The sequence below is a fragment of the Paramormyrops kingsleyae genome, chromosome 15 (genome assembly GCF_048594095.1).
Source record: "Paramormyrops kingsleyae isolate MSU_618 chromosome 15, PKINGS_0.4, whole genome shotgun sequence".
Lineage (NCBI taxonomy): Eukaryota > Metazoa > Chordata > Actinopteri > Osteoglossiformes > Mormyridae > Paramormyrops > Paramormyrops kingsleyae.
The window spans coordinates 12,000,610-12,015,411 of NC_132811.1; the positions used below are offsets into that span (position 1 = coordinate 12,000,610).

Consider the following 14,802-nt stretch of genomic DNA (forward strand, 5'->3'; position numbering starts at 1 on the left):
CTGCAGTATTAACAAAAGAATTCCTTGGATATACATACACAGCCCTTGCATTACTGAGATGTGACTCATTAGTTGTGTTGGTGTCTCATCTGGGAGTACAGAGAACATTACTAGAAAATCATTGCTCCAGATTTGCATTCAGTGTTGTTAGTGGTTAGTGAGTCCAAGGAGAGAGGGGGGTAAAACTCTATTAAATTTTTAATATTGTCCTAAATATATATTTAAATTTTAATAAACTTGTGAAATTAAGCACTGGTGTTACATCTCTGTTTGCTAGATCAGCTGCCTCAGCTGCTGCAGACGATGGTGCAGCAGGACTGCGGGCCTTGTGAAATGACACGGGGGCCCCCAGGTGAGCCGGGGCCCCCCGGTCCTCAGGGCCCCGTGGGGCCCCCTGGCTATCCTGGCAGGACAGGCTCTCAGGGTTATCCTGGGCCACCGGGCATGCAAGGACCCCAGGGTATTAAAGGTAACACATTCATTAAAGGGAGGCAAGGACTGGACGCCTGTTTGTACATGAACTGACACTTGGTCCTCGTTTACAGGAGAGACCGGATCAAAAGGCTTCAAGGGGTCTAAGGGCGAAGGGCACGTTGGATTACCAGGTCCACCTGGGCCATTAGGTGGGCAATAATGTTTCAACTTTTACATGTGATTAGGGCCACACAAATGACCCCAAAAATGGCTGAGGTCCTGCATTGTGAAACAAGGTATTTTCAGGTTCCAACATCCATGAATGGATTGGCTTATAATTTAATCATGAATATTCCATAGTCCTGTGACCCTGAATAGGATGGATGGATATTCCATAGTAATTTTTTCCAACACTATTACATTTTCATGACATTTTAGAACTTGTGGAAAGAAGTTTATAGAAAACTAATTGCAAACTAAATTTACTACTAGGTATATTCACATCAGTAACAATATTTCCATATCCCTGTATCTGTGCCAGATTCATCACTCCAGAAAATTGTCAGATTTTGTATTTGGATATTAAAACTATGTAGCTTTCATACCAGTGATATCTTGATTTTTTGGTCTTCATGATGTTAGGTCTCCAGGGTCCTCCTGGCCAAGATGGCGAGGGACTTGCTGGGTCTCCAGGCCTCCCAGGCCAGGCTGCCCCCCCCGGCATCCCAGGAAAGCGGGGGGCGCCTGGTCCACCCGGAGTGTGCGACATGTCCTTGTGTTACCAGGTTTACAGCTCCAGGGAAAACCGCTTCAGTAAAGGACCCAACTTTTAGTGCATGCAGAACCGGAAAGAGCATGCTGACTGGTCCTAGAAGCTACTTAACCGTTGGATTAAAGTGAAGATAATATGAGTCATAGCTATCCGTCATAAATGGATAAGTTTATTGTATTGAAAACCTGCTGTTGATGAGGGTCAAAGTACTAAGGAAACCTAAATGGCTTAAGTCATGTACAGAGTTGTGCACTAATTGGAACACTGCTGCAGGTGAGCTACCTACTTGCTAGAACATCTAAGGCATTTACTGTACCTGCAGAATCTATTCTAGATTACTTGTGAGTAAGAGTCCATCCTCCCTCAAGTGAAGTGAGTGCATTTTACTATTTGCTCTCTTTCTGATTTTTTTGGCTTTTGGTCGATTTTAAAAAATACTGCCAGTATACAAGTGACAAGTTATTGAAGTTACAATGACTTAAAATTAGTACTGATATGGGTAGACTTCAGATCTTAGAGTTTATGTACGTAAATATCATGTTTAGAATAATTAACTCTTTTCAACATATTTTGTATTTACTCGATGCGATTTCATGCATAGGTGAGATTCAAGTTTATTCTCAGGTATTATGATATCAAACATGAGCTAAAAATGATCTGTCTCTGGGGTAGAAGTGTACCTTTGATATTTTTTGATAATTTGAACACTGTATAGTCCCTTTACGAAACCACGTGCCCTTAATGTAAACCCCCTGCTGTACTCTACAGTTCCTCTCTTCTTTTGTCTGTCATAAAACAACAAGAGATACTTTCACTGGTGTGAAGCATTTAAGAGTGTACTTTGCATTAGCGGCATTAGCTGGTAAGACAAACTCATACCACCAAATAGGATTTCGATTTAATCTGTGTGCCTCTGTTCCGTAGCAACGCAGCTGGCAAATTATTACAAAACAAAATGCATCAAGGTTAGTCTTGTACTCGAAAAGGGCAGCATTGTTTTTCAAATATCTTGAAGTTTAATAGTATTTTTTTTTATTACATCAAGCTATGGAGCTGAAGATACATTTAAAAAGATTAGTAGTAAGACTATTGCTTTGTATATTACTACAGATCAAGGTAATATTTAGACACAAAACTGTAAATTTAGTTAAAATATATTATTTACTAAAACATTATCGACATCAGTAAGATAGAAAATGCTCCAGTACTCCAGCTTTTGTATATTGTTCAAAATAAACTGACACCTGCACATTCACCTTTTAAAATGTGAATTTCAGTCATAAAGTACATAATTTCCTATAAAATGCACAATGTAATTGTATGAATTTTTGTTATTTCATATTATGGCGCAGTCGGAACGATGTCAATCAGATGTTTATTTAATATCTACATTCTGATAACCAGGTTATAAAATACTACTACATAAGTGATTAACATAATGGTACAATTGTCTTGATGAACCCATAAACTGCTATTCATGTCATTGGGGAAGTGGGTGAAATGAGCAATACTGTACCAGGCTTTGTTCTTCATTTGTGAGGATCTTTTTGTGAGTAACCAGATTGTTTTGAAATGCTCATTGTCACTTCAGTGCAGTTGTAAAGAACAATATAAAATTTCTTATAAATATATAGTGGGGAATTCTGATTTTTTTTGTGAGGAATCGTAACAGAGGAAAAGGTGTCCTGGTGATCCATGATAGAAAAAGAATCCTTTGAAACATCAGGATTGGACCTCAGAGGCAGTCTAGCTTGGCCCGGTGTTTCCCAATCAGGTCTGCAAGGACCCACAGCCGGTCCACATTTTTGCTCCCTCTGAGCCTCTGCCAGGCAGTTCACATTTTTTCTCCCTCCCAGCTAGCAAAAATGTAGGCTGTCTGTGGGTCCCCAAGGACCAGATTGGGAAACACTGGCTTGGCCTACCTAAATTAAAATCTGGGCTGTCAAACTCTGCTCCTTGTACCTTACACATTACACTGGCCTAAGTGATAGTCTGTCTAGAGATCAAAATTAAATTGAACAATACCCCGGACACATTAATGAGGTATTGCTAAGGCTGAATAATATTCTGGGAAATACAGGGAAAGTATGGATGTTTCTGGGGGGTGGGGGGGATCTGAGGAACTAGCCCCTGTGTACAGCTGTAACCTGCTGTATTAAGAATAAGACACGTTTCCTGTGTATTTGAGAGAGGAAAGATTGTTTGCAATACAAAACCTCATGTGACTTTGGAGGGCCGCACCTTAAAGTTAAAGGGTGAATGTTTTTTAGATATTGTTCAGATTTCTTAACCAAAGGGTCCCAAAAGGGTCAATAAAAACTCAATCCACCTTCTAGTCCAATGCCCTGTGGATCTCTTTGCCAGTCAGAAGAACCACAGGTTATTCCACACACTTTTACTGAAACTACTTGTGACCAAACTCAGGATAAACAGCTGGAAGATGAATAGATGGATATTGATTTTGCCCTGGGGTGGCACAGCGCTTAGCAATGGTGACTCATACCTCTGGGATTGGGGTTCAAGTGTCCGCCAGGGTTCTAGGTGCATGGGCTGTGCTTGTTCTCCCTGTGTCATTGTGCGGTTTCCTCTAGGTATGATTTCCCCCCACAGTCCAAAAACATACTGAGGTTAATTGGAGTTACCCATGGAATTGCCCATAGGTGTGCAATTCCACCTATTGCCCATAGGTGTGTGTGTGTGCGTGAAAGGTGTGTGATTGGGTTGGCGCCCCATCCTGGGCTGTTCCCTGCCTTGCCCCCGTATCAGACAATGTGGTGTGGACAGTCAGTAATACATAACTATCATATGGAAGTCTGATATGATGTGTCATCTGCTACATTCCCTGGTTTGTAGTAACGAAATACAGTAAGGGTAGGTTGAGTGTCCTGCAGGACAAACTCATGGAACCAGAATGCAAATGTCTGAAAATTTTGCTGGTGCCACAGGGAACTTGGGAAAATAAGAAGATTAAATGTGTTGCTAATATCTTGGCCTCCCTGGAGTATTTGATGATTACTTAAACAAGAAGTGGTGGGGGGGGGGGGATGGGGGGGGGGGGGAAGTGGCTGTCGCAAGATAGTCTCAATAAGAAAGCACATGTTGTGCCTCAGGGGGAATGCAACATGTCTTACATCAAACAAAACACATGCTACAAGCAAAAAATACAAGCTCCTTACTAATTTAAAAACCATAATCTGCAACACAAATCACAGATGTTACTAGAAAATGACAACAATATAACAGTTTGTGTTTGAAAGAGTAATAAAACAAAACAGATACTCAGTGTGTGTGTGTGTGTATATATATACTGTATATATAACTGGATTAAATTTACTTTACTAAAAAATGTACTGATAAAAAGACACACACTTTGCCATTAGTTTTGACTGTTTATACCCTGCTCAGCTACAAAATTCATGGAATATGGCGTTAACATTCTAATGCCTAATACTAATAGTTTATTTCATTGCATAGTGGGTTAAGATGGAAGTATTGGAAATAAGAGTGTTACATGTTTACCAGCCCCTGTGAGTATATGAGAAGTTGAGCAATCGCTGGTTGACTCACATATCTATGGAACGAGCACCAGCTGTGTTGCTCTACAGATGTTTCATCTAACTTGAGACCCGTCAAGACAGAGCTAAACAGCTCAGCTCACTGTAAAACCTCACAGCTTCTGAATCAGCATTGGTAAGTTCATTATGTTAGGATTTTCGTAACGTTATTTCTAATGTAAATTAATGTTTCATATAACAAGGGGAATGCATTTTTTTCTTTTGACAGGCTGTAGCTATATGTACAGCGATGGATTCCGAAGAGTCTGAGGGTGTTACAAAGGGGTTTGAAGAAACCGGCAGCACTGAATATGTGATTCTGTGTGACAAAGTGGACGTCAACCACTTTGGTTCACAGTTCATACCTGCCTCATACTACTCCATATTCCTGTTCAGCCTGCTTGGGAATGGACTGGTTCTATATACCATGTACAAATATGAGAAGCTCAACACCGTAACCAACATTTTCCTTATCAACTTGGTGGTCTCCAATTTGGTGTTTTCTTCAAGTCTGCCATTTTGGGCTACATACCATTTCTCCAGCTGGGTCTTCGGGAGCGCTCTGTGTAAGCTGGTGGGTGCTGTCTTCTTTGTGGGGTTCTATAGCTCAATACTGTTCTTGACGCTGATGACCATCGACAGATACCTGACTGTGGTTCACCCCGTCAGTACCAGTAAGCAGAGGAAGAATGCATATGCTTTGATATGTTCTGCAGTTGTATGGTGTGTCAGCATCCTTGCCAATGTGAAGGAGTTTGTTGTGCTAGATGTGATTGATAGTGAAGATTTTGGGTTGCTTTGTGAAGAAACCGAGCCTTCAATAGAATTCTTTGCCACATGGAAAGTCATAGGTGACTACCAAAATTTTGTGCTGTTTTTCCTTCTTCCCCTTGCCGTCATTCTTTACTCTTATGCTCGAATAATCATGAGGATCATGCAGACAAGGTTGAAAACAAAGTATAGGACAGTAAAAATTATTTTTGTGACAATAATAATGTTTTTTGCTTGCTGGACACCTTACAATGTAGTCGTACTGTTAAGAGCTCTCCTGATTGAGGATGCCGATGAATGTAGCCAAAATCTTGACTATGCACTCTATATTACTCGAAATATCAGTTACCTCTACTTCTGCGTTAACCCTATCTTCTACACCTTTCTGGGGAAAAAATTCCGGAATCATTTCTATAAACTCTTGGCAAACCATTCTATTTGTTTACACAACCAACTAATAAGTCAGAGCAGTAAGACTAGCTCTCAAAGGAGTTTTTGTGAATAGGTGTTTTCTCGTGAAATGAATGCATACATTATTTGCACACAGGTTATTTCAATTACAAATTTATAATGGGTCATAATTATGTATTATTGTAGAATTCAATTCACTTTATTTTAATGTACAATGTTATAGTGCTCAAATTCCATATAAAAATAAAATCTTCAATGCAACGAAAGCTGCTCACTAGATTTTCTCAGTTTATATTGTCCATAATTATACAGAAGTAAATTAGCATTGTATGGTGAATGGATTTCAGACAAACAGATCCTCACAAATGAATAATGTACAATGTACATCACAGTAATGCTTAATTGACTCACATTCTCAAATAACTAATGCAACTCTCTTTGGGTTTGTCAACATGGTTGGTAACAGGGAAATTTTTATTGAAGGATAATGGGTCCAGTCTTTGATTATCTTTTTTCTGTAAGTGTAAATTTATTGACTGGTATCCTGTCTTTTGTCCTGTGCTTTCTGGGATGGGCTCCCGGCTGTTTATGATGCTGTACTGGAGTCCTTTTGGTGGCCAGATGACTGACACTGCACCTAGACACATGAATAGAGTGAACAGTGCAAAGATGAAGAATCATAAAAATACATGACAAATCCCTGTTTGTATTAAATAGAATTAATTGTATTGACTGTAAAAAGACCCTAAATAAATAGTCTTCTGAAGAAAAAGTCACGTGGTTTTTTTAAGATAAGATACATGAAATGTGATTAAATGATTTCTGAAAGTTGTGCCTTAAAGAAATAGATTTACTGCATGTGAGACCACTTGTGGGCTTTAGGGAGATAACAGGATATCTCCCCCCAGCACCACCCCCACTCACTGTAAATGTTGTTTTGGGGTATTTTATTTTGTTTGTTAGGCCCTGTTTTTGTCGTCATTTTCACTGGGATATCTTGGCACCCAGGGCAGCTATGGGGGCCTCAAAAAGATTTGGTCCAGCGATTCTGTTAAACCTGCAGTGAGAGGAACTGCCCAAGTGTGCACTCTGTGGTAATTGCTGAAAGAAATGAGATAAATATATAGGTATATGTATTTTTTTTTCTAACTGGGTGTTTTATTTGGCACACTTATATAACATATGCAATCTTTCAGTCTTTCTTACCAGAGAATTAGTTTTTTTAGTTTAGTGTTTTTTATCACCACACCCATAAACTGCACAGGAGGCAGCGAAAGTTTAAAACTTTTGGATCTGTTAGAAGTGCTTTTTTTTTTTTTGCAACATTTTTCCGGAAGGATCTATCTCTTCAAGGAATGATGCAATAAAGTCAACGGGGGCCATATTTGCCCCACAGAGCTACACAGCGCCTCTGCTTCACACATTCACTTTATCTTGGTTGTCCGAATAATTTGAAACTCCGCGGCCGCCAGCGGCATCACTGTCATTCAGACACACATGGGTGGAAGCTTCTAGCGCGGTGGTTAAATACTTACTGCTTGAGATTTACTGGTTTCAAATCCCAGTAAGAGCCCTCCAGTCGTGCCCTTGGGCAAGCTGCTACACCTGGATTACTCCAGTAAAACACCCAGCTGAACAGGTGGACTGAGGGTGATTTGAATAAATGCAAATGGAAATGCTGAAATGGCTTCTTGAAGGGTTGTACACAGCACTCTAAGGAAAGTCTTACTGGTCAGTTGTATAGCCACAGCATGCTTCAGACTTACATCATATCTGTGTACAGGATTTAAATACAAAAAGATGGGGAGGCTGGTGGGTTGATCATTCCAAAAAGAGGCTGCTGATTTTATGAGATGCCAAACCACTGTTCTTTTCCATTAGCCGGACTCCAGTGAGCCATTTTTGAGATGTAGGTTACATGTTTTTTTTTCTTAAAAAAACAAGATCATACATTTTTTCCTGATGCACTTCAAAAAGTGGAAAGTGTGCGGCGCAGCGGGTTGGGATGCTGTGCCTCAGATCGGGGGGGTTGCTAGCTCGATTCTCGGGGTTGGCAGAGTGATTTTATTGCTGGACCCCTGAACAAGGCCCTTACCCCGAATTACTTTAGGCTTTACCTTAATAGCCTGGAGAGAGGCATTTAATCTGACCCTGCTTTCTCTCAAAAAGGTATGTTGCTTTGAATCACCGTTTCTGTTTATAAATAAAAAACATTTTTCTTTTTCTGCACATTTCCTTAATATGCCATGCTTTACTTAAAGCACATGTACATAATGAATTATAGATACCTTCATAATGCATTATAATGGCTTATACTGATCATTATAATACATTATAGATGACATTCATAGAGCATTCATAATAAATGATAAACATAGCTATAATGCCTTATGCCATTTTATAAAGTTATAGCTGTGTTTATAATACTTCATGAATACATTATAATGCATTATGAAGGTATCTATAATGCATTATGATGACTGCTTTAAGTAAAGTGTTATTTTCATTCATAGCAGCCACCTTTTAAAGAGTTTCCTGTAAATTTATTGGGGCTATAAATAAACAATAGAAGAAATTTAAAATAATAAAAATAATTCATCTGTGGCTTGAAAACTATAGTGAAAGGAAAGAGTTATCAGTGCTGTATCAGTCAGCTACAGAATGGGAAATATGTACATAATTTCCATGTTCCACCACCTTGACTCTAAACTGAGACATGATAAAGAACATTTTCCTAGGATATTTAAAGTAAAGGAGGGAGTTCATGGCATTGAAAACACGAGACACCCTAAGCAGAAACATTATGTTTCATCAATACATTCACAATTTCCATTTAATCTTTTTATAAAAACAACCTACCCAGTGGTGCTACTTTGGGTGACCTGGTTGCCTAGAAACATGTTTGTATTGGTGAGTGCATATATACTAGGTACTACAGTATAGTATGTAATTTAGTGTAGTGGTAAAGGACATGAAGGTTGCTGGTTCAAGTCCCAAGTGAGGCTTTGCTATAATAGCCTTGAGTGAGGCACTTAATCTAAATTCTCCAGTGAAATATGTGGCTGCATAAATTAGGGAAAAGCCTGCTTTTGAATCATTTATCAAGCATGGAAATCTATTGAAAACCTTGGTTGCATGTGCAATTTGCTATAATGTTAAGCTTTTTTAAACATATGTTTCTGTAGAATTGAACAGAACAATGATTGATGGAGGATGAGGACCTGGTCATCAACAACATCAAAAGCTTTCAATGGTTTATTCCAAAACCTGCACAGGCCATAATGGACTATTCCATGCATACTCTATACCCAGACAGCTATAAAATCAGAGCCATGTAGCTGAAACACGGAGGGAAATTCTGCTGAGTTTATTTGCACCCGTCATACTTAATGCTTCCTCAGTTGCTGTGTTTTTTTTAATCTACTGTGTCAGCTGGTGCCTCTTCTGGCAGTCCCTCGCCTCTTGCTGTGCTCTTACTTGTCGCTGGGAGCAAAGGAGGCAAAGGAGCAGACAGGAGAACCTGCGGGGACAGGAGAGCACGCGGTTTTCAGGAACAAGCGTTAGTTTGCTGCAGTTTCTGCCCAGAGGGAAAGAAACACAGCTTCTGTTTAAAAGTCAAACGCTGCTGGAGTCATCAGACATGACTGGCTTTATGAACCTCGAAGTCACTGCAGGGGTGGCCCTGTGATCCCCCACCCCCAAAGATTCATCAGCTGTGTTATGTCATGTGATTCCCGGACTTACAAATCAAACCTACTAGATTTTACATTGACTGACACAAAACTGGTTTAACAAATCTGTCGTTAAAGATTATCCACCAGGAACAGCTGCTCCATCTATGCTGTTATAACCAGAACGAAACATAGAAGATAAATAGACGAAAATAGACGAAACAATTGCAAACGCTTATGATGCATTATAAAGACTGGGAATATTTTACATGAAAAGGTTATAAAAAGTTCATAACACACTGATGCATGACTGTATCCATATTTCCACTTTAGACTAAAGGTCATAAAATCTCTAATTCCTAGCTTGTTGCATTTCCACCCTCTTGTTTTTTTATTGAATGCCTTTCATGCCTTTGATAAGGTGACTCACGCAGGCATCGGAATCTCTTGGGCGTCTAGCAAAATATGCACACATAGAGGAAGTGGAGTTCACACTACCAATTCCCTGAATGCCCGGCTTAACTACGGCGAGCGTAAAGTGGACACCCACTGGCCAACGCTTAAAACTTTCCTCACAGATCCAAGGGTGGGAAGAGGAAACTGGAATGTATAGCCACTTTTCCTGCGGTAAATTTAAAGATTAATGCCTACCTAAGCCGTGAAACTGCAGCAAAAAACTGTGACAACGTTTTTAAAAGCATTCCATCGTTAAGCTAAAGAAAGGCCAATTCACAGATATTTTAATATAGATTTTTTTCTGTGTTTTAATGTACATTTTCTTTACTTGACTGATGTATTTTGCTTAGAGAATGTTCTATCATGAAAAAAAAATGCAGGCTTGGTCTGAAGTGACAGGGGTTTAATGATCAAGCACCTTTATGTGGCAATGTGTGCATCATCAAAAAGGCTAGTTTGATTGAATAATCGACTAGAATAATAGTTTAATTTAGAAGCACCTGGTAACAGATGATATGCTTTGTACATAGTGGGCTGTTCATGGTGAAACGAGTCAAAAATGAGTGCCCCAGTCAATCTCAAGGGGCTGCTTTCAGTCCATGTCTTAAAACGCAATGTGTAACTGCTAATGTCCACCCATAACCATCCCCCACCGCAAGAGTGACTTAATTATCCGCCAACCTGCGTGGGGAATTATTACACGGGGCGGCGTGAAGGTCACGTCCTGACAAATTGCGGGAGTGTCTTTCCCAGACAGCTTCGGATGCAAGGTGATGAATCAAAGCTGAACAATAATGATCCGGAGCACTTTAACGACAAGGAAAAGTTTGAGCCAATAATGACTTTTGGGGGAGAAAAATCAGCCAGGTTCTGATTCCAGAAAAAAGAAAATAGCTTAAATACATGACCCTCTCTAGCTGTGACAAAACAAATGTGCATTCTTGCATGCATTTCCAGATACACTTGTAAAACTGATTGCTTTGTGAGTACCTGCCATCCATCATTTTCAGTCAGTAGCAGGCTGATATTGGCTTATTGAAGGTCATGCCTTAGGGGGCTTGTAGGGACACTGCTTATCCCTCTTTCTGTGCCTGGAACCAGCTTAACGTTCAAACACCACCGCAGGGTAAGACACATTGTCATCAGAGGGCCATTCCTCTATCCACCCCTCGCTTATGTGTCTCTGATGACAGTGTCTGCGAATAGGGGAGTGGTTTTAGTGGTTAAGGCATTGAGCTTCCAACAAGAAGATAGATTAGAGAAATACTCCAACTGTGCTCACTGGGATTTACTTGAATGTGACCTGGACTCATAGGTGTTACTTGAGGGATATTCAGAACAGTGGTGTTTGTCCCACACAATGTTTTCCAGGATTAATTTTTTTAAATATATGAATAAATGTGTAGGGAGAATTCAGTTCTCATCTAATCAACCGACTGATGGGAAAAAGACTTTTAACCAAAGATTTCAGTTGCGTTCGTATTAATGAACATATACAATCAATATTGAAATGGACAGATAAACAGGATAATGCAAGAAGACGGATTTGACCCAGTCACTTAATGCAGTTGTTCTCAACTGGGGGGCCACAGCCCACTAGGGGGCCTCAGCGAGAACCGTGTGGGGCCACACAATTTATTTGAAAAATTGAGAAAAAAAATGACATTGGTAAAGCTACAATTGGACGGTAGCCTGTGCTGAATTTTTACAGTATATCAATATTTTTTTCAAGTTAAGACATATCGACATACCTGAATTGTGCTTTACAGTTAGGGCTTTATTAAAGATTTTCATAGAAACCAAGGTATTCCTTTCTGGTTGTAAATAGCACAGGAGCTTTGGTCATGACGTTAACACAGAATCCCAGAATGCACAGCTAAAAGCAAACCCTTCAGTTAGTGGTGTCTCACGGGGAAGCTGATGGGGCAGAAAGGGGAGGAGTCATTGTTATTTGGTTCATGTTGTTTTAAAACATTGTAAAAAAATAACATAATTTGCAATATGTGTTTTATTTTGCTGAAGGCTAATGACTGAAACGGAGGGTCTTTTTAGTCATTAAACGCGCGTTTAATGGTTGTCAAGCTTCTGATTTTAGAGCCATTTGCCAAATAGGTTTTAGATTTTGTTCATAAACATTCACCTTCTGTTTTGAGAGCAATATCATAAACTGAGAAAAAAAGAGTGTTGGTGGACATAGTGGAATGAGTCACGCTCAAAAGAAATTATATTGTTTAGCAGCGTGACCAAATTAAAATATTTTTGTCATCATTGTAGAAGGCATACAAGTGAGACAATATCATAATTTGTGTGTGTGTGGGGGGGGGGGGGCAAAAATGTTTTCTTGGACAAATTTGAAAACCAGGTTCTGCCCCCTCCAATACTGAAGACACAGTGATGCCCTTGTCTGGACTACAATGAATATTATGTAATATTACAATGTGAAATAAGACGAGTGACCTCAACCAGATTTCAAAATGAAACTTTAATTTTAAGAATGTAAATCTTAATCACAACTCTAAAAGTACAATTAATAATATATGGTTTTACAACCTTAATTTACAGAAAATATATAAAAATATTTAATCTTCATTGAATACACATTAACAGTAGGCAAAACCTCACACTGAACAATGTCATCAGAATTCCCAGAGTCCGTTGCTCAAGATATCATAATACGTTGACTTTGACTTTAATATGAAAAAAATGAATAATAAAAAAACAAATATACACTAAATATGTAAATTTGTTTGTCTAATTTGTATTTCTTTGGGTACCATTTATCCAACAGCAGCAGGCTGTATTATGCATAAAATAATATATATTTTAGTTGTCAGAATCTTATTCACTTTCGCGTTAAAATGTGAATTGGTTTTGCAAAGTATTTTGAATATTTTTCAATTCAGTTTTTGCTCTGGGATTTATTTCTGTTCTCAAGGGCTTTCTGGTGTCACACGACACGAAAACAACAAATGCCTCAATATTGGAAGCCACTAAAATCTAATTTCTTTCAATCTTTTATGGCTATACATTACAGTGCCATGCTTCAGGGGCGAAACTCAGCCTTCGAAGTGGATGGAAGTCAGATACAGCTAACAGTCTTGTGATTTTTTTTTTTACATTTCGTTCCCTAAGAGGGAACCTCTGTTGTGCTGCCATTGAGCAATATTTAAACTTGCTTTAATAAACATGCACAAGACTAAAATAGGTCAAACTCTAAACTGCGGTAAATTAGTTATTCTGAAATCCCAAATGAATATCAAATGGATAATAATTGGCAACATTCAAATGAGTAAAAGACAAAATTGCACGCCATTTTTCAGCAAAATACACTATATTGCCAAAAGTATTGAGACACCTGCCTTTACACAGATGAATTTTAATGACATCCCATTCTTAATACATAGGCTTTAATAAGGAGGTGACCCACCCTTTGCAGCTATAACAGCTTCAGCTCTTCTGGGAAGACTGTCCACAAGGTTTAGGAGTGTGTTTATGGGTATTTTTGACCACATGCACGCAGACACACATACACACACACACATGCACACACACACACGCACACACACACACACACGCACATGTAGGGTAAACATATCCTTATGGGGACCGCTCATTCATTTCAATGGGAAAAATGCTAACGCTAACTATGACAACCTTAACCCCTACCCTGCCATAACCATAACCATAAGTAACCTAACAAAATACAAGAGTTTTTGCATTTTTAGTTTTTTCATAGCAGTCACCGATTTTTATAAAATAGAGTTTTCCCTTATGGGGACCAGGAATCCGGTCCCCATAAGGGAAAAAAAACGGATATTTATCACGTTATGGGGACATTATGTCCCCATAAGGGTAGGTAAACCTGTTCGCACATCACACACACACACACACACACACACACACACACACACGCATGCACACACACACACACACACCCGCTCGCACACACACACCAGAGGTGCAGTTCGAACACTGTACACTGGAGGTGAGAGGCAGCACTGCTCCTCACATAAGCGAACACTGTACACTGGAGGTGAGAGGCAGCAGTGCTCCTCACATAAGCGAACACTGTACACTGGAGGTGAGAGGCAGCACTGCTCCTCACATAAGCGAACACTGTACACTGGAGGTGAGAGGCAGCACTGCTCCTCACATAAGCGAACACTGTACACTGGAGGTGAGAGGCAGCACTGCTCCTCACATAAGTGCAGTGTTGCCTCCATGACAGTTACAGTAATTCACTCTCCTAAAGGCTTTTCCCTTTTCCCTTTGTTATCAAGTGATGACAAAGAAGATGGGGGGGGGGGGGGGGGTGGCAATGGTGAAAGTAGCTTTTTTTTAATCCACACACTGTGTGACCCACTGAAACTGGTCCCACGACTCACTTTTGTGTCACGACCCCCCAGTTGAGGATCACTGTACTATCATGGGCTCAGCTCGCTAAAGAATCTCCGGGAGGATGTGCAGCCTGCATTTCATTTCCGCACAGGATGACGCTTCTCCTAATCCAGGATCTCGCTGATCGATTGATGCTGGCAGAAACACCTCGACACGTCATCCGTCACAATGTGACGGGGGCTGCTGTGGTCTCACTGAGTCATGGGGCCAGACGAACCCGTAACAGAGGCCGAGGAGCATCTTTTGAGGAACATTCGTACATTTAACTTCTGCTTTCCACTCGGTTTTCCCCAATGGTTCACTTCTTATAAGCTATACATAGATATCAAAACCATGACATCATTTTCCTATTGCA

General features: G+C 39.8%; 2 protein-coding genes across 2 annotated transcripts in view; both read left to right on the plus strand.

Annotated features, from left to right (window-relative positions):
• The window catches only part of LOC111854994 (uncharacterized), a 45,586-nt gene extending 42,769 nt beyond the window's left edge, over positions 1-2,817 (plus strand). Inside the window, exons 29-31 of the mRNA XM_023833550.2 lie at positions 278-469; positions 546-623; positions 1,057-2,817. Of these exons, the coding sequence (XP_023689318.2) occupies positions 278-469; positions 546-623; positions 1,057-1,247 (461 nt within the window). The 3' untranslated portion in view covers positions 1,248-2,817. The remainder of the gene's footprint in view (positions 1-277; positions 470-545; positions 624-1,056) is intronic.
• A 1,800-nt stretch (positions 2,818-4,617) lies between these two features.
• On the plus strand, positions 4,618-6,694 carry LOC111854992 (C-C chemokine receptor type 4-like). The gene is made up of 2 exons (XM_023833548.2): positions 4,618-4,876; positions 4,970-6,694. Exon 2 carries the CDS (start codon positions 4,991-4,993, stop codon positions 6,014-6,016), a length of 1,026 nt encoding a protein of 341 aa, XP_023689316.2. The 5' UTR covers positions 4,618-4,876; positions 4,970-4,990; the 3' UTR covers positions 6,017-6,694.
• Positions 6,695-14,802: the final 8,108 nt, after the last annotated feature.